Here is a 17,167-nt window from a genome sequence, read left to right as displayed (position 1 = left end):
CAATCAGGGACTATAAAACCATCCTCTAACTCTAGCTGGGCATCTAAGAGACATTCAAGACTGCCAAAGTGAGACTTATCACCTCTTCACACCCTTACTGGAATGCTTTATGAACTTAAAAGTTTTCCTTCAGAACACGACAATGAAGGCTGTATTCCTTCTGGCTTTTGCTTGGTCAAGAAATGTGACTGACCAGTATGCCTTGTCAGGTAGTGTTGTACATGCAAGATGTTATTGTCTGTGGGCCTGTATTTGCCCTGGACTTTGTTGGAAATAGCTACTGAAGTTAATTTCAAATTACTAGCACCAAAAGAACTTACAGGCATGAATAACATAAGCCTACTTATAATATTTATTTAAAAATGTAATACAACTAATTATATTGATTTGATTTAAAAATAGCCCTAAATTCTGAAGTGATTTAGTAAAAATTGTATTTTGACTCCTGAAAAACCTTAATTTTTTTTTTTACCATGCTTGAGTGCAGACCTAGTGGGTAGTTGGGAATCAATTTTTTAAAAATACTGATCCTAGTATGCATTACCTTTTACTAAAGTTAAATTCACTTGGAAAAATACCTGAACCACTTTCATGACTTACCATTATGTAATTCAATACAATACAAAAACCATCTGTGAAAGAAAATTCTGAGACTATAATATTCATCAACGGTATCATAAGTAAGCCAGCTTTATATGACAATTGCAAGAATCGATTTGTAAAAAATTTATTGTGCCGCACACAGCTCACTTCTGGCCTTAAAGGGAATTGTTATACTGTAATTAATTCAAGGATTCATTAAGTACTTTGAAGACTTAGTTGCTTTTATCTGCTATTCTTACAAATGTTATATTTTTTAATATGCATAACATAACAAAACTTATAGCACCAAATATAAATACAATGACTACAAATATACAATACAAATTTGGCAATATCATAAATACTTATAGAAGATATGTATAATATTTTTAGGACATAATATGTGGGCCTTAAATACTAGACAGTCATCCATCCCAGAATTCCCCCAACTCATTACAGCCAGTACTGAACAGTGCAATTTAAGTATTTATGATTATAAAAGACATTCCATTTGATTCATCAATTATGGATGCTACCCACAATTTTTTTTTTAAATTGAACCACACTTCTTCAAGCCAGTATCTGGTGAAACTTAATACAGTATTGTAGCAGTCTTTATATGACTGAAAAGAAGGCAGACTCATGATTCCCACTGATAAGTCAAGCTTTTGTTAGAGCATTACTAATTTTTTGAAATGTAACTTATTCAAATATATTTAATTAAAACCTATTCATTTTGTTAATGCTAGAAGAGTTTTAAAAACAAATTTCTCATTAAACAAACTACCACTAATTATTAAGATTAGTGCTAATAATATAGTTGGAATGGAACAAAAGGTGACTAGTGACACTGATAAAATTCAGGAATTGAAATGATCCCCTACCTCTCTATGCCTAAAAGTAAATATAATGAGATTAATATCCATCTTGCTCCTAAATAGCTTTTGGATATGCAAAAAATTATTCTGAATTTCTTACACATATGTGGTTACATGTAACGGTGAACAATACAAATATTTGTCTGACAAAATATTATCTAGTAGTCCGTGGTTTCTATGCTGTATAAGCATAACCTATGCATTTTGATGTATCCTTTCTATTGCAATATACAGGCAGTCGCTGGTTAACAGCTGGGGTTCTGTTCCTGGTTGAGCGTTGATAACCTAAAATTGTTGTTAACCGAAACATCACAATAATTATGGTAATAAATGGCATTCACTGTTAAGCGCCCGATAAACTGCTTACCAATGCCGAAAATTTAAAAACTATATGGGATACAATTTAAAGTTTTTATATGTAGAAAAAACAGGTTTTGATGTAGGAATACCCTAATTCTCTTCTAGTTGGTCGTGGCCAGTATAGTACATGTTGATACTGATAGAATATAAGACTCAAGACAAGAGGGCTCTTTCTCTTGTCTACAGCAGCTGCCTAGGTTCAATTCCCACTCCTTACCTATGGATGTGGCAACAATGCACTCCATGCAACTCTTTCACTCATTCCTCTTTTTCAGGTCTATGCAGGATAATTATTCACCCAAGTCCCATGCCTAAAAATAGGTTTTGAACGTGTCAAAGCCTGATTTTTTATGTTGTAGCCGCTGTTTGTCCTCAAAGGAGTGTACAAAGAAAATTGACAGGTGACAAATGGCTTACCTCTTAAAATTCAATCCCAGCAACCCAGATAACATTTTGGGCAAGGTTAAGCCACAAGTTATAAACCACATTATTTATTCCAGATACCCAAAGGGTTTGATTTCAGAGGAGTTACAGAAATCAGGAAGGAAATACTCTTATCAAGATCAAGGAAAACATTTTGGTATCCTAAGCAGTCGCATAGTTTACAGGTGATCAACATAACTTTTACTACAGCACTGCAATACAAATAGAAGCGCTGTATTTCATACATAAAATCCTCTTAATATTCAGTCTTCCACATTAACTTGCCACCCCTTGTCTCCAACTGGAGATTAAACTTTCACTAGCCTTGACCGATGGTAGTTCAAGCGGACAGTACACGAGAGAAAACCTAGAGTGAATAGTAGTTATGGTGATCCTACACACTAAAACTCTGTACTGTACACACTGCACTGTATGCTGGTCACTGCCACTAAGCTTCACTGTGTTATGTTCAGGGCAGCCATCTTTTATTTGTTTTCCTGAAAAAAAAAAAAAAAATTAATGATGCACTTTCCAATCTCTTAACTGAAAGCCTTAATTATTTGATCCTGACAAAACAATTTACAGTATTCTGATGATTATCTTGCAGTACGATAAATCACAATCAATATTGAATTATTCACATGAAAAGTTTCACAACTATCAAGAAATTGCACAATGGTAAATTGTTATATGCTACTGAGCTTTGTACTATTACATCAGCATTTTTAAATGCAGACCAAAGTATAATAAAGTATGTAGCACATATTTTATTCATGTTCAAGTGTAGTAATTATAATTCTTGATGAGGCATATGTGTGAGCATGAAAGGTATGTAAGAGAAAGACATCATAAAGGAATACATTTAAAAGACGAGGGAATTGGTAGAGTAGAAAATTTTTGGAATTATATGAAAACAACACATATAAAAGGTACATAAGAAGCAGTTGGACAAACAAGTGGCAATGGGTCAAAAGGGAGAAGAAAGTGATGGTGGAACAGAGGTACAAGATTCAGTTATGGGAAGGTGAGAAGTGAAAGATGCTGAGGAACAAAACAAAGAGGAGAGAGAGGGAGAGGAGAATTTAAGATATCGGGCACAACTACAGAAAGAGCTATAAAGGAGCCGAGTAGCAAGAATGGTACAAATGAAATTGAAAAGGACATTTACAGAATATCAAATGCAAGGAAAATCAATGACAAGATCATGGTTAGCCAGGTGTCATAAAAAAAGAAAATCTTTCTTAAGGAAGATGGCATAAAACAAAGAAAATTAAGAAATTAGACTTACTAGAGTAATAAAGAGTACTAATATATTAAGAGAGCCGAGCTTTAGATGGTATGGGTAAATGATAAGGATGAGTGAGGAGGAAGAAGTTAAAAGGGCTTGGGTGGAACCTGTTAGGGGTACAACATGAGGGAAGCAGATGATTATATGCAGCGATAAAGTGAAGGAGGATTCAGAGAAGGGTTTAGTAGAGGATGATGCTTTCAATAGGAATAATATGAGAAGACATATCAAGGCAACTGGCAACTTGGCATAGGGATAACAGTGGAGAAAAAAAGACAATGACATTATAACCAAGAAAGAGGAGTTGATTGAGCAGAATTATAGGGAGGAAAGTGGGAAAAGAATAGGAATACAGTACAGAAATATCACATTTATTAAACAACTAACAGCAGTGACATAATTACACAAAAAGAAAAGGAGTAAGAAACTGTATCTGCAAGAAGAAAAGGAGTAAAAAATATTGTATCTGCATGCAGACACGGTCGTCAGACAAGGTTGTGAAAAATTATCCTTCCCTAGCACATGAAGTCAAAAAGTTCATGGCTTAATATAAAACTTTACTGGAAGCAAAATCAAAGTATGGATAATGATGGATTACAATTGGTTAGCTGGTGCATGTAATTATCAACTAAGGCATTACAGTATTCCACTACCATGCCTGATTTCTTTGCACAATAATATGTAAAATGTTGTTTTACAATAAGATAAACTTTTATGCTAACTCATTAATCATATATAGTCTTAACTGTCCAGAATACATCCAGGTGTGCCAACCTGAAGTGCTGCAAAGAAAAATCAACTGTGCATGCTTAGCCAACTCCACCAGGTCCATGATGCCATACTTACTCAATCTTCTATATTTTCTTTCTTCATCATATTTTCTTCCATGGAGGAAAATACTGAAAATTATGGTTAACAGGCTTGTGTAGAAACCTGTTGTAAGTTTCGTATTAGAAAAACATTAATCATAAATAGCTTGAATCAAAATTTAGGATGGAGGGTAAAACAGGTGAAACCAAGAATGAAAGACAGATGCAAAAAGTCAAATACCAAGAAATGATGGAGAGTTGGCAAAGGCAACTTGAAAAAACACACTCCAACCCCTAGTCCGTTGTTGAGAGGAGGGATTCAGAGGACAAAATCTTAAGTCCAAATCATGATCCAGTTATCAAAATTGTTCTAAACTAGCTATGCTTTCCCACCTTCTTCCCTGCTTCATCTCCTCTTCTTCTGACAGATGGTATGTCTCTTTACCCGTAAAACTCAATTACCCCACATGGTTGACCACCGGCAAAGGAATTATGTCAAACCCTCTTCAGTGCTTGGTTCACTCTCAACAAAATTACATCCCTGAAGGCACTAGGGTTGAGGTTCCATATCTAAAGTTCTCCCAGAACAGTTATCATTTGGAAGGAGGCTGTCCTAAATGAATTACATAATAATTACATCCCATTACTAATAAAACTTAAGTCTGAAGACTCTTCCCTCCACAGAACTCTATCACAGACCCTAGAGCCTTATAGAAATTCTGTAGAAATTTAAAAATAAAATGGCCTGACCCACCTCATTATTACTCTTTATCAGGAACCTTAATTGCTCAAGATTCCTGGATCTCAAAAAACAAAGAATATAACTGTAAAATCTTGGAAAATTTCTTAATATTCAGTCGGACATCTAAAGAAATGTCTTTCATAAAGACAAGACAACAGAAAAATGGCTAACAGAAACAACTACAGTTCAACACTCAGTAAATTAATTGTCAGAATTACAAAACAAAAAATGAGTGGCAATCAAGCATAGTGGCTTTACCAAAAGACCTGACAATTAACAACCTATTAACAAGGATAGTACTAGATTCTCTAAAAAATTATGTGAGACGGAAAAACACAGCAACACAAGAAAACGAAATAAGTAAATATTGATAAAGAATGCAAAATTAAAATTCAATAGGTAAACCTTTCCATCAAAAAAGTAAAATATTTGGACCCAATAGAAAACTCAACCTTATATTTCCAAACCCCTCCAGTGTACAAACTTCCAAGATAAATAAATGCAGAAATTACTGCAAATTTTGACCTTAAATGAGCAAAGTGTGGTGGTTCAACTAATTACACAATCAAGTGGAACTGTGGAGCAACAAAATTATTCAATTTTTGTCAAAATACTGTACGAGGGAATGGGAGTAATTATCAATGAAGCAAAACTAGAACTAAAAGTCAGGGGCATCATCCAAAAATCTTTATAAAAAATGGTAGCTATCAGGACAGAAGTAACTTGGAAAATAAAAGGAATGCCAATGACAAATAATTCTAAAGAAGCCCTTAATAACAATAGTAGGATTGTATGAGTCATGGTATATGTGTCGATGGGCATGGAAGAAAATAGTAATAAAACATTTGATAAAAGGTCTAAAGTGCTCCACTGTAAAGAATAAAAAATCTAATACTAACAAGCCAAATATATGGTACAGGGGAAGAGAACCAAATATCAAGAAGGGAAGAGAATGAAACTACTCCAACCTCCTATAAACTGATAATAAGTGCAAGGGAAGAGAATAAACCCAAACTCCAACCTCTGTAAACTGATAGTTTTCCTCTGTAAACTGATAGTAGGTGCAAAAGAGAGTAAAATAAAGTTCGCACTATTTGGGCTAATGATGATGATCAATTAACAGCTAATGGAGACAAAATGATTATAATACATCTAAGTCCTCATATGGAAGTCCTACGTTCTTACAAATATTAAAAGCACTTCCCAACATCAGTAAATATCTAAATATCTGTACTGTATAAAGTATTCACCAACTTTATTAACCCTTAAACGCCGAGCCTCTATTTACAAAAACGTCTCCCGTATGCCGGCGGCGTTCAGGAGTTAGCGCTGAAGCGGAAAAAAAGTTTTTTAAAAAAATCACAGCACGCTTAGTTTTTAAGATTAAGAGTTCATTTTTGGCTCCTTTTTTTTGTCATTGCCTGAAGTTCAGTATGCAACCATCAGAAATGAAAAAAAATATCATTATCATATATAAATATTGAAATATATGACAGCACGAAAACAAATGTTCATATATAATTTTATACAAATCGCGCTGTGAGCAAGACGGTTAAAGCTAACGGGTTATTTTTTTTCTTTGTATTGTACACTAAATTGCGATGATTTTGGTATATAAATTGTAAAACGATCAAAGCAACAGAGAAAATATTATCACAAAATGATGCACGAATTCGTAACGAGCGGACGTAAAAAATGTTTTTCAAAAAAATTCACCATAAATTGAAATATTGTGCTAGAGACTTCCCGTTTGTTGAAAAATGAAGCTAATTGATTGAATATTACTAGACTGTAAGTGTTTTAGCTTACAACTGCAGTTTTCGACCATTTCGGTTGAGTTAAAGTTGACCGAAAGTCGAATTTTTTCTATTTATCGTGGTTTATATGAAAATATTTCAAAAGTGATAAAAGCTACAACCATGAGTTATTTTCTGTTGTATTGTACATGAAATTGCGCACATTTTCATATATAAAACTTTATGTAACGACTAATATAAAACGGTGCAAACATTACGACAACGTGACGAAAGAATTTCCGAGATGTTCGGCTGAGTTACCACGAGGACGTAAGGAAAATGTTTTTTTCAAAAATTCACCATAAATCGAAATATTGTGCTAGAGACTTCCAATTTATTGCAAAATGAAGGTAAATGATTGAATATTACTAGAATGTAAGTGTTTTAGCTTACAATTGCGTTTTTCGACCATTTCAGTCGAGTTAAAGTTGACCGAAGGTTGAAATTTTGGCAGTTGTCGTGATTTATGTGAAAATATTTCAAAACTGATAAAAGCTACAACCATGAGCTATTTTCTGTTGTATTCTTCATGAAATTGCACACATTTTCATATATAAAAGTTTATGTAACGACTAATGTAAAACGATGCAAACATTACGACAACGTGATGAAAGAATTTCGAGATGTTCGGCGGGTTAGCAGGCAGAGGCGTAAGGAAAAAGTTTTTTTTTTTTTTTTCAGAAGTTCACCATAAATCGAAATATTGTGCTAGAGCCTTCCAGTTTGTTGCAAAATGAAGGTACATGATTGAATATTACTACAATGTAAGAGTTTTAGCTTATAATTGCGCTTTTTTACCATTTCGGTCGAGTTAAAGTTGACCGAAGGTTGAAATTTTGGCAGTTATCGTGATTTATATGAAAATATTTCAAAACTGATAAAAGCTATAACCATGAGTTATTTTCTGTTGTATTCTACATGAAATTGCACACATTGCCATATATAAAATTTTATGTAACGACTAATATAAAACAGTGCAAATATTACGACAACGTGACGAAAGAATTTCTGGCGCGGACGTAAGGAAAAAGTTTTTTTTCAAAAATTCACCATAAATCGAAATATTGTGCTAGAGACTTCCAATTTGTTGCAAAATGAAGGTAAATGATTGAATATTACTAGAATGTAAGAGTTTTAGCTTAAAATTGCGTTTTTGACCATTTGGTCGAGTCAAAGTTGACCGAAGGTTGAAATTTTGGCAGTTAACGTGGTTTATATGAAAATATTTCCAAACTGACAAAAGCTACAACCATGGGTTGTATGTTGCTGTATTTTACATGAAATTGCGCACATTTTCATATATAAAACTTTATGTAACGGCTAATATAAAACAGTGCAAAACTTACGACAAAATGACGAAAGAATTTCTGAAATTTTTCGGCTGAGTTACAGCGGGCGTAAGGAAAAGTTTTTTCAAAATTCACCATAAATCGAAATATTGTGCTAGAGACTTACAATTTGTTGCAAAATGAAAGTAAATTATTGAATATTACTAGAATGTAAGAGTTTTAGCTTACAATTGCGTTTTTCGACCATTTCGATCGAGTCAAAGTTGACCGAAGGTTGAAATTTTTTGTAGTTGACGTACGGTATGTCGACTCAGCACCCAACAGACAATTTTAGTCGACGTATGATACGTCCAGTCAGCATTTAAGGGTTAATAGCAGAGCAACAAAACTGAGGGTGAATCTGAAACTAATACAACAAGTATAAAACTGAAGTGCGAAAAATCTCAAGTAGAAGCCAAAAAATTTATGATAAACATTTGAATAAATACTGTATACAGTAACAAACAGTAAAATTCCCAACATTACAATAAAAACTACCAATGCAGATTAAAAATCAAAAGAAAATAGCATAACTCTTACTTGAATTTTTAATCCTTATAATATCGAATGGAATATAAACTGTATTCAAACCAGCATCCATTTAGGTGACTTAGACTAATAACTTAATGTAACCCAAGCTTTCTATATACCCAACGCATCAGACGGTATAACAAACACTAAAAATTACCAGCTGGTCAGTCCATAAAAACTCATAATGAAACTTCAAATCATGTTCAAAATAAAATCAGACACAATAAAATGGTAATTTAATGCTACACACAGCACAACTAAGTGACTCAAGGTCTTGATCCGTTAGATTTCAATTCTATATTAAGAAAATAAAGGGCATTAGGTTCTATAAAGATGTCAGATGGCAATGAAATTACAAGTGACAGTGAAAGTTCTAATATGGTGTACAGTACACATCTAAACTGGAAGTATACCTTAGTTTTACCAGACCACTGAGCTGATTAACAGCTCTCCTAGGGCTGGCCCGAAGGATTAGATTTATTTTACGTGGCTAAGAACCAATTGGTTACTTAGCAACGGGACCTACAGCTTATTGTGGAATCCGAACCACAGTATAGCGAGAAATTAATTTTAACTTATACAATATATATAGAAGTAAATGAAACTATGCCATAAATTTAATCAGAAAATATCTCATATAAATTGTGGAGTTAACAAATGAACATTACTTTTGCTATAAAAAGCAACTGTAATTTGAGAACTGTACTAAGACCTCAGAAGTCAATACATGAATCAAGAGCTGAGACAACTCCCTACTTGGTGCACACTTCTTCATCAGCCCACCCTGCTAAGTTCCACCAAACCACAGTGTCTTTCCATTCACAGGTAACTCCTGTGTAAGATATGCATTTGTCACATGACAGTGCACAAAACACAAAATAGTCAGTACAGTACAGTAAATCCTCAATGGTAGAACATTGGGAAGTAGACCATGTGCAGTTGGTGTTTGAGCTACAGTATATCTCTCTGCTTAGTGGTCAGAGCACTCTCCAGCAGTTTGTGGACATTATTATCCTCTGAAGTCTCTGTAGTAAAGGGCTATTGTAGGATAAGTATGTGTCATGTTGCCGATTTTGGCACGAACGTCAGTTGCCCTGTACCCACCTTAGATTAAGACGCTTCTGTACTAAACCGTCAACACGGGAATAGTGCCTCTTACTTACCCTGCCCATGGTGATGGAGTATTACCTACACAGAATATTGGGATTTCATAGAAGATCGCTGAAAAGCACCCCTATATTAATAAGACCTAGAGACGCCACAAGCGGCACCAGCGATGCGCAACAATGGATCTAAACACATTAGTTCAGGCATTAGGTATGGCCATACGAACAAGTGGGAGTAATTCAGCACTAGGCAGGGGGAACAGCAAGCATATTTACCCTAAAAATTGCATGTATGTGATGTCAGCGGAGGATTTTTGGCGCTGGAAGCGATCTATGGAAGATTGGATAAAAGTCAGCAGGTTTTCCCATGATGAGGCAGTAATGAATATCAGGCTACTATGCGAAGACAAATTGCAAAGTGCAATAGACACCCAATTCTCTTCAGCCACTTGGAATGCCCTAGGGGTAGAGGACGCCTTTGATGCCCTGAGAAAAATAACCATGAAGACAGCGAACAGAGCGGCTGTGTGGGATAAGTTCTTCACAGGAAGACAGAGAGAAGAATAAACGGCAGAGGAATACATCCACAGGTGCCAGCGGGAGGCCCTCGAGTGTGCGTTTGTGTGCCCTAAGTGCAGAGAGGATTTATGTGAATATGTGCTGGCAGGTAAAATTGTGAGTGGCATACGGAATCAAAAGTTAAAACAGGATATTTTATAAAACTTTGAGAAGTACAATTCTGTTAGTGCAATCATGGCAAAGTGCGAGGCATTCAAGGAGGCAGTATGGGAATGTGGGCGCCCACACAAAGAGGGGAGCGAAGAGAGTTCAACGAGGCAGGCATCGAGAGGGAGGAGGAATCAGCGTTGCCACTGGAAGTAGCAGCAGCAGTGAAAACAAATTACCAGAAAAAGAAGGAAGATGTGGTGAAATTGAGCTCCAAGGCAAGAGTGAAATGTGAGTTTTGCAGGATTGCGCACCCAAGGGGCCATACCAATTGCCCTGCTAGCGCTGCAGAATGTTTTCACTGCAGAAAAATAGGACGCTTTGCCAATCGTTGCTATGGGAGCAAGAGTCGTATGCCTAGCAAGGGCGCATCGGATGGTAAGATAGGCAACATTGCTGCGAACAGAATCAGCAGCAGACAACAGGCTATGTGGAAGACGATGTCAGCGGCTGGGAGGTCCAATCAAGAAGTGTTAAGTGTTGGCACTGTGTCATGCATGCGACTGACCATGAATATCACGGTCTCGTGTGTTAAAGATGATAAAAGTTGCATATTAGAAGCTGTAGCTGATACCAGGGCTGAGGTATGCATTGCTGGGTCAGTCCAGGCACGGAGCCTGGGAACTGATGTAAAAAATCTAAATAAGCAGAAGTAAAGCTACAACATGCAGCAGGAGGTCTAATGAGTGTAATGGGGTATATTGTCAGGTTAACATTAAGTGTGGCAGCATGTCAACAAGCGAGTGTATGTATTTTGTCAATGGGACACTTAAATTATTTCTGTCATTAAGTGCATGCAAATCATTAGGGTTGGTGGATCCTAATTTCCCGAATCACACAGTTTTTAATATTCATGGGAATGATGAAAGTTTTGGGCACGGGGTGTTAATGAGAGACCCAATGAGCTGCCATACTCTTCCACAGAGGATAATGTTCCCCTATTCAAGCAGTGGCTGCTGGAACGTTTCCCAGGTACAGCATTCAATGTAAATATGAGCGGCAAACTGCACCACATTCACCTGCTGCCAGGTGCGGTGCCACATGCTTACCATACACCAATTACTATCCCTAAGCATTGGGAGAAAGAGGTCAAAAAGCAGATAGACGAGGATGTTCTAGCGGGTATCTTGCAACCTGTGCCTACTGGGAGGTAACTGAGTGGTGTGCTAGCATGGTGGTGGTAGGCAAAAAAGGATGGCACTCCAAGGAGGACCATAGATTTTCAAAAACTCAATGCATGCTGTAAAAGGGCAACGCATCACACGCTTGCACTGTTTGATATGGTGTCAAGTGTCCTGGTGCATACTTTTAAGCTACAGTTGATATACACTGGGGATTCCATCAGGTAGTGTTGGATGAAGAAAGTCGAAAACTTACGACTTTCATAACCCCTTGGGGGAGGTATTAGTATTGTCGCGCACCCATGGGGCACTGTGCTGCCCCGGACGCATACACCAAAAGATTTAATGATGTAATTGTGGATATCCCGAGGAAGTTTAAATGTATTGATGATATATTGTTGCATGATTCTAGCACAGAAGCAGCTTTCTGGAATATTTTTGATTTATTGTTAACATGTGAGAGGAATGGTGTAACTCTTAACCCACATAAATTCCAGTTTTGTCAGAGGCCCGTGAATTTTGTGGGCTATAATGTTGGGTGGGATAAATATCTGCCTTTGGACGATAAACTGGCTGCTACAAAGAAGTTCCCAATGCCTGGCCAGCCCACTATAGCCGATATTCAGTCGTGGCTTGGGCTGATCAATCAATTGGCTCCCTTCGTTGCAACAGCACCTGTTATGGCACCGTTTTGGGATGAAATCTTGATGTCTAAATTTGAATATGCTAAAAATAAGTTGTGTAGATTAATATCTGAGATTCTGCACTATTATGATAAAATAAGACCAACCATTCTTATGAATGACTGGAGTAAAGAAGGGATAGGCTTTGTTGTATTACAGCAATATTGTTCTTGCATATGTCATGATGTACCTTTCTGTTGTCAGGGGGGTTGGAAGCTAGCCCTGTGTGGCAGCAGGCACCTTTCGAAAGAGGAATTGAACTACGTCCATGTTGAGGAGGCAGCGGGGGCTGTGGTCTGGTGTCTGAAAAAAGCTCGTCTCTTTTTGCTGGGCTGCCCTAACCTACTTCTAGTAACAGACCATCACCCACTGGTTAAGTTGTTTGGTGATCGGGAGTTGAAGCACATTGGGAAACCCAGACTGTTCCGTTTTAAAGAAAAAATCCTTCAGTATAAATTCTCGGTGAAATATGAGGCAGGTAAAAAAATACTGCCACTGATACCTTGTCCCGGTACCTGAGTCTAAAGGCATCACCAAGTGAGATAGATATGGAGGAAGCACAAGAGGCATGCGGGATAACATCTGCGGCAATGATCGCGCCATTCAGAAAATTACTAGCAAAGACGATGATTATCAGTTGTTATTGAAAAGGGTAAGAGACAACAACTGGCCAAAAACTAGGAATATGGTTGAGCCTACATTAAAGCCATACTTTCAGGTAAGGGAACAGCTTAGCTATATCAATGGACTGGTCACTTATACTTTTGACGAGGGCCACATATGTTTGGTAGTGCTGCAAGCTCTGAGGGAAACTGTGGCACCTAACCTACATTCAGGCCACCAAGGCGCTTATTGCGTAGGGCTCGGCAGTCGGTGTATTGGCCTGGGATGGAGGCAGATGTAATGTTTCAGAGGTCTAAATTCACGACGTGCAATGAGAATTCACCATCCCAACAACAAGAACCATTCATTCCCACCCAACCGCCAGTGTACCCATTTCAGAAAACAGTAGCACATTTCTTTCAGTTAGATAATAAATGCTATTTACCATATGCAGACAGATTAACTGGGTGGCTGGAACTTTCACACTTTGGCAATGGTGTGACCTCGTCGAAGATCATCCCTGTTTTGCGGAGGTAGTTCTGCCGTTGGGGTACCCCTGAGGAGATAGCCACTGATGGGGGGACAAACTTGGTGAGTGCCGAGATGTTAGACTTATATAAGCGATGGGGGTTACAGTTATGTATCTCATCAGCACAATACCCCCCAATCGAATGGGCAAGCTGAGGCGGCCGTGTGCTCTGCTAAGCATATGATAAGGAACTACGTTAGGGGTGACGGTAACCCAGACACTGATGCCACAGAAAAAGTCCTTATGCAATACAGAAATACTCCTTTAAGAGATGTAGACAAGTCTCCCGCGCAATTAACGTTGGGGAGGCAGTTACGGGACTCTATCCCAATGGCAAATGAATTCTTGCTTTTGGATAATCATTGGATGACAACGATACAAGAGAGAGAAATGGCTATGGTCTAAACTTTGCAGAAAGAGAAAGAATTACATGACCTGCATGCAAGGCAGTTGCCATACTTACGTGTAGGCAACCAAGTCCTAGTACAGGATGTAGTCCGTAAGAAGTGGGATCAATCGGGGGTGGTAATGGAAAGACTCCCATATAGACAGTATTAAATCAAAATAGATGGGACTGGCAGAATGTCGAGGAGAAATCGCCCCCACTTGAAATCCATTACACCCAAAGAGCCAGTGCCCTACTACAGAACCAGCTGGGGCAGTACCACGTACCCAAGACCAGGAGGTATATGCTGGCCACAGCAGGCCCCCACCCCTTGGTAGGCATAGTTCAAGGCCAACTAAACACCCAGCTTGGATGAAGGACTACAAAGGTGGAAAACAGATTGCATTCTGTTTGCTGAACTATCACTAAGTTTTGCTTCGATTAACCACTCCTTGCTGATTTTTTAAATTTTTATTTTGCCTCTTCTTGATTGTGATATCCTTTGTTTGTCTCTAATTTTGAATTTTGAGTATACCTGTGTTTCGCGGTAATGCGTAGCTTGGGGGGGGGGTGTACGATAAGTATGTGTCATGTTGCTGATATCAGTAATACTACTGAATCGAATGTTGTTATATCTATGGTTAGCAACGCATTACCTGACTCTGTCCGCGCCAAGATTTTGGCGCGAACGTCAGTTGCCCTGTACCCACCTTAGGATTAAGATGCTTCTGTAATAAACCGTCAACACGGGAATAGTGCCTCTTACTTATCCTGCCCATAGAGTATCTATAGCTACCATTCTTCCCTCTCTAGGTCAAGCTGAAGAGCATGGACTGCTTACCTCGTGAACTCTTCATGGTCATGAGCAGCTTTCAGCAGTCCTGCCTACCCACAGAGTCAGGTCTCCAGAGTGGAAAGTCTCATTTCCTATGAACTCTTCTCCAAAGCTTAAATCAGGCCTTACCATCAGTGAAGAGGATAAGTGAGCTTTACAGTGTTTCATGCAGTGTCAAGCATTCAGAGAGGGCAACTGAGATCTCTCATTTGTTCTAAAGTTCAGTGCTAAAACTCAACCTGACAGAGCCTGATCCATGCTTTGACAACTGAACTCTTTTATCATTCCAAGCCTTCACATATGGGGATTTGGATGAGATGTTTGTGTTCAGTGACAGTTTTAACAGAACCACACATCTTAGAACTGAACGTTGATGTCTGTTTGTGTCAAGCAGTGGGTAGAAGCTGACATCCACAGTGTGGCTACACGATGTGATAGAGCAGGCATACCAGCCATCTAGCGAGGAATGTGCAGCACAGCACACAAAAGTCCCCGAAGTCAGAGGAATTGTTCTGTGCCTCTTGTTCAGGTATAGGGGGGCAGGTGTCTGGAAGTGTGAGACTACCTTTTCCTCCTACTTTAAGGATTTTACCCTCAAGTTCTATGAAACCTCCCCTGGACCTGTGGTGACTGCCTATCTTAACTAACTATCCCTACATTCGTCCCTGTTGCTTCAGGGACCACACAAGGCTCTACTGAAAAGTACAGTAACTCCTACTATAAGACAAATGCTATTTACACTAAATAAAAATTCCCATTTTTCAAGTAAGGAGCACTATACTGAAAATTAAAAGTGCAGGTGGTTACAATACAATTACAAGAATTCAATAATAAATACAGCACAATACCTACAGTAACATACTGTAAAATAAATCCAAGAATAAACTCTTTGTACACTCTCTCTCTAACGAATACGTACCTACACCACTATATGTACCATAAGAAATAATTAAAATATGAAAAATGCTAAAATATTAACAACCTCACTGTAAAAGTTCACAATACATAAACAGTAGTAGTATGTACAATAAATCCAAGGATATACACTGTGTACTTCTCTTTCTTTGATCTATAACTTTATGTACCTAATGTATGGATCATAGGAAATCATTTTCACAAAACCAAACTTCTCTACACCACACTGAACCAAGAATAAGCAAGCTTCACTTTTTCTCTATGCCTCACTTCACCTGACCCCTAGGAAATCACTTAGCCAACTGGAATAATGTATCCAGCTCCTCTAATATTGAGCTTGCCTTGGTGAGATTAGCTATCATATAGACAACTTGACCCAGAATCTTTGCTTGCAGAAAAAGTCAAAAGCGAACCAGGCTTACTGTATTTGCTGCATATAAGACGCACCCCTATTTTACAAGAATATTTTGTGGGAAAACACAATTTTATTATGTATCATCATACATTTATTGAAAGATCTTTTAAAGTGATTTTGTTGGGAAAAATGTATGATTCTGTGCATGAAATACAATATTGTGAGAGTATACTGGAATAAAGTATGAAATCATTTGGACTCTGTATGAAATTTACCATAAATAAACAATGTTTGTGTGTTACCGTGACAGGTCACCAGGGCAGCGCTTTGATTCCATTTACATCCACTCACTGCAAATGGCTGACAGGCTAACTGCTGACATATTGTAAGCAATTTTTCATAAGTTTGTGATAAGAGACTGATAATTTGGCTTGTTTTTCAATGTTTATTATTAGCAACAATTTTTGTGCCTACCCAGTATGCTTGCCATAGGATAGGCTAGGCCTAGCCTATGGCACTTGGTCTCCCATCCATAATACAACTGCACTGGATGCAAGGCAGTTTTTTGGTACTTTTTAAAATAAAAAAAAGTGCGTCTAATACACTGGCAAATAAGATAAGTCATATTTCAGTTCTTATACATTATGCATTACCTCCTTCATGGCACCTCCCGTAGCATCTCTTCGTTTACTGGCAGTGTAAAGCGTCGTGACAGGGATGTTAAATGCTCTAGCAGCTGGTTTCAGAGCAAGGTGTCCTTCATCAACCAATTTTAATGCTGTCTGAAATGTATTATTAGTTTTATTTTTCTTGAAATACTAACTTATATGAATAACTATATCACTGTTTTCACCTGTTATCTCTTTCTTCAAAAAGACTGCACCTAAAATACTTCTAGAAAAGTGAAGAGTATAGTATACTTCACTGGAGTAACGAACTCATAATGATACTTTAGTTTACTTTTCAGCATTTTGTGATAAAAATGGGCCATTCTATCTGTCTTATATAAATGATGGGTCATTCTATCTAGTGTACTTATAGATATGATGTCATCCAATGGTCTTTGCATGATTGGAAAACTAGCTAATTTGAATTGTTTACTTCTATGAACAAGATTAATATAAAACCAATCCAAATTAGTTTCAAATCTTTTGCACATGTCTCCAAAGGAA

General features: G+C 37.5%; 1 protein-coding gene across 4 annotated transcripts in view; it reads right to left on the bottom strand.

Moving 5' to 3' along the window:
* Positions 1-338: 338 nt before the first annotated feature.
* LOC136830777 (transcription activator GAGA-like) overlaps positions 339-17,167 on the bottom strand; it is a 131,916-nt gene continuing 115,087 nt past the window's right edge. For all 4 annotated transcript variants that reach the window (XM_067090681.1, XM_067090682.1, XM_067090680.1 and 1 more), the window contains exons 9-10: positions 16,649-16,777; positions 339-2,740 (exon numbers count right to left, since the gene is read on the bottom strand). In XM_067090681.1, coding sequence (XP_066946782.1) covers positions 2,729-2,740; positions 16,649-16,777 — 141 coding nt within the window. In that variant the 3' untranslated portion in view covers positions 339-2,728. The remainder of the gene's footprint in view (positions 2,741-16,648; positions 16,778-17,167) is intronic.

The sequence above is a fragment of the Macrobrachium rosenbergii genome, chromosome 47, assembly GCF_040412425.1.
Source record: "Macrobrachium rosenbergii isolate ZJJX-2024 chromosome 47, ASM4041242v1, whole genome shotgun sequence".
In the NCBI taxonomy this organism is placed as follows: domain Eukaryota; kingdom Metazoa; phylum Arthropoda; class Malacostraca; order Decapoda; family Palaemonidae; genus Macrobrachium; species Macrobrachium rosenbergii.
Note: the sequence above shows the minus strand (reverse complement) of the source record. Positions and strands in the feature narration are given on the sequence as shown.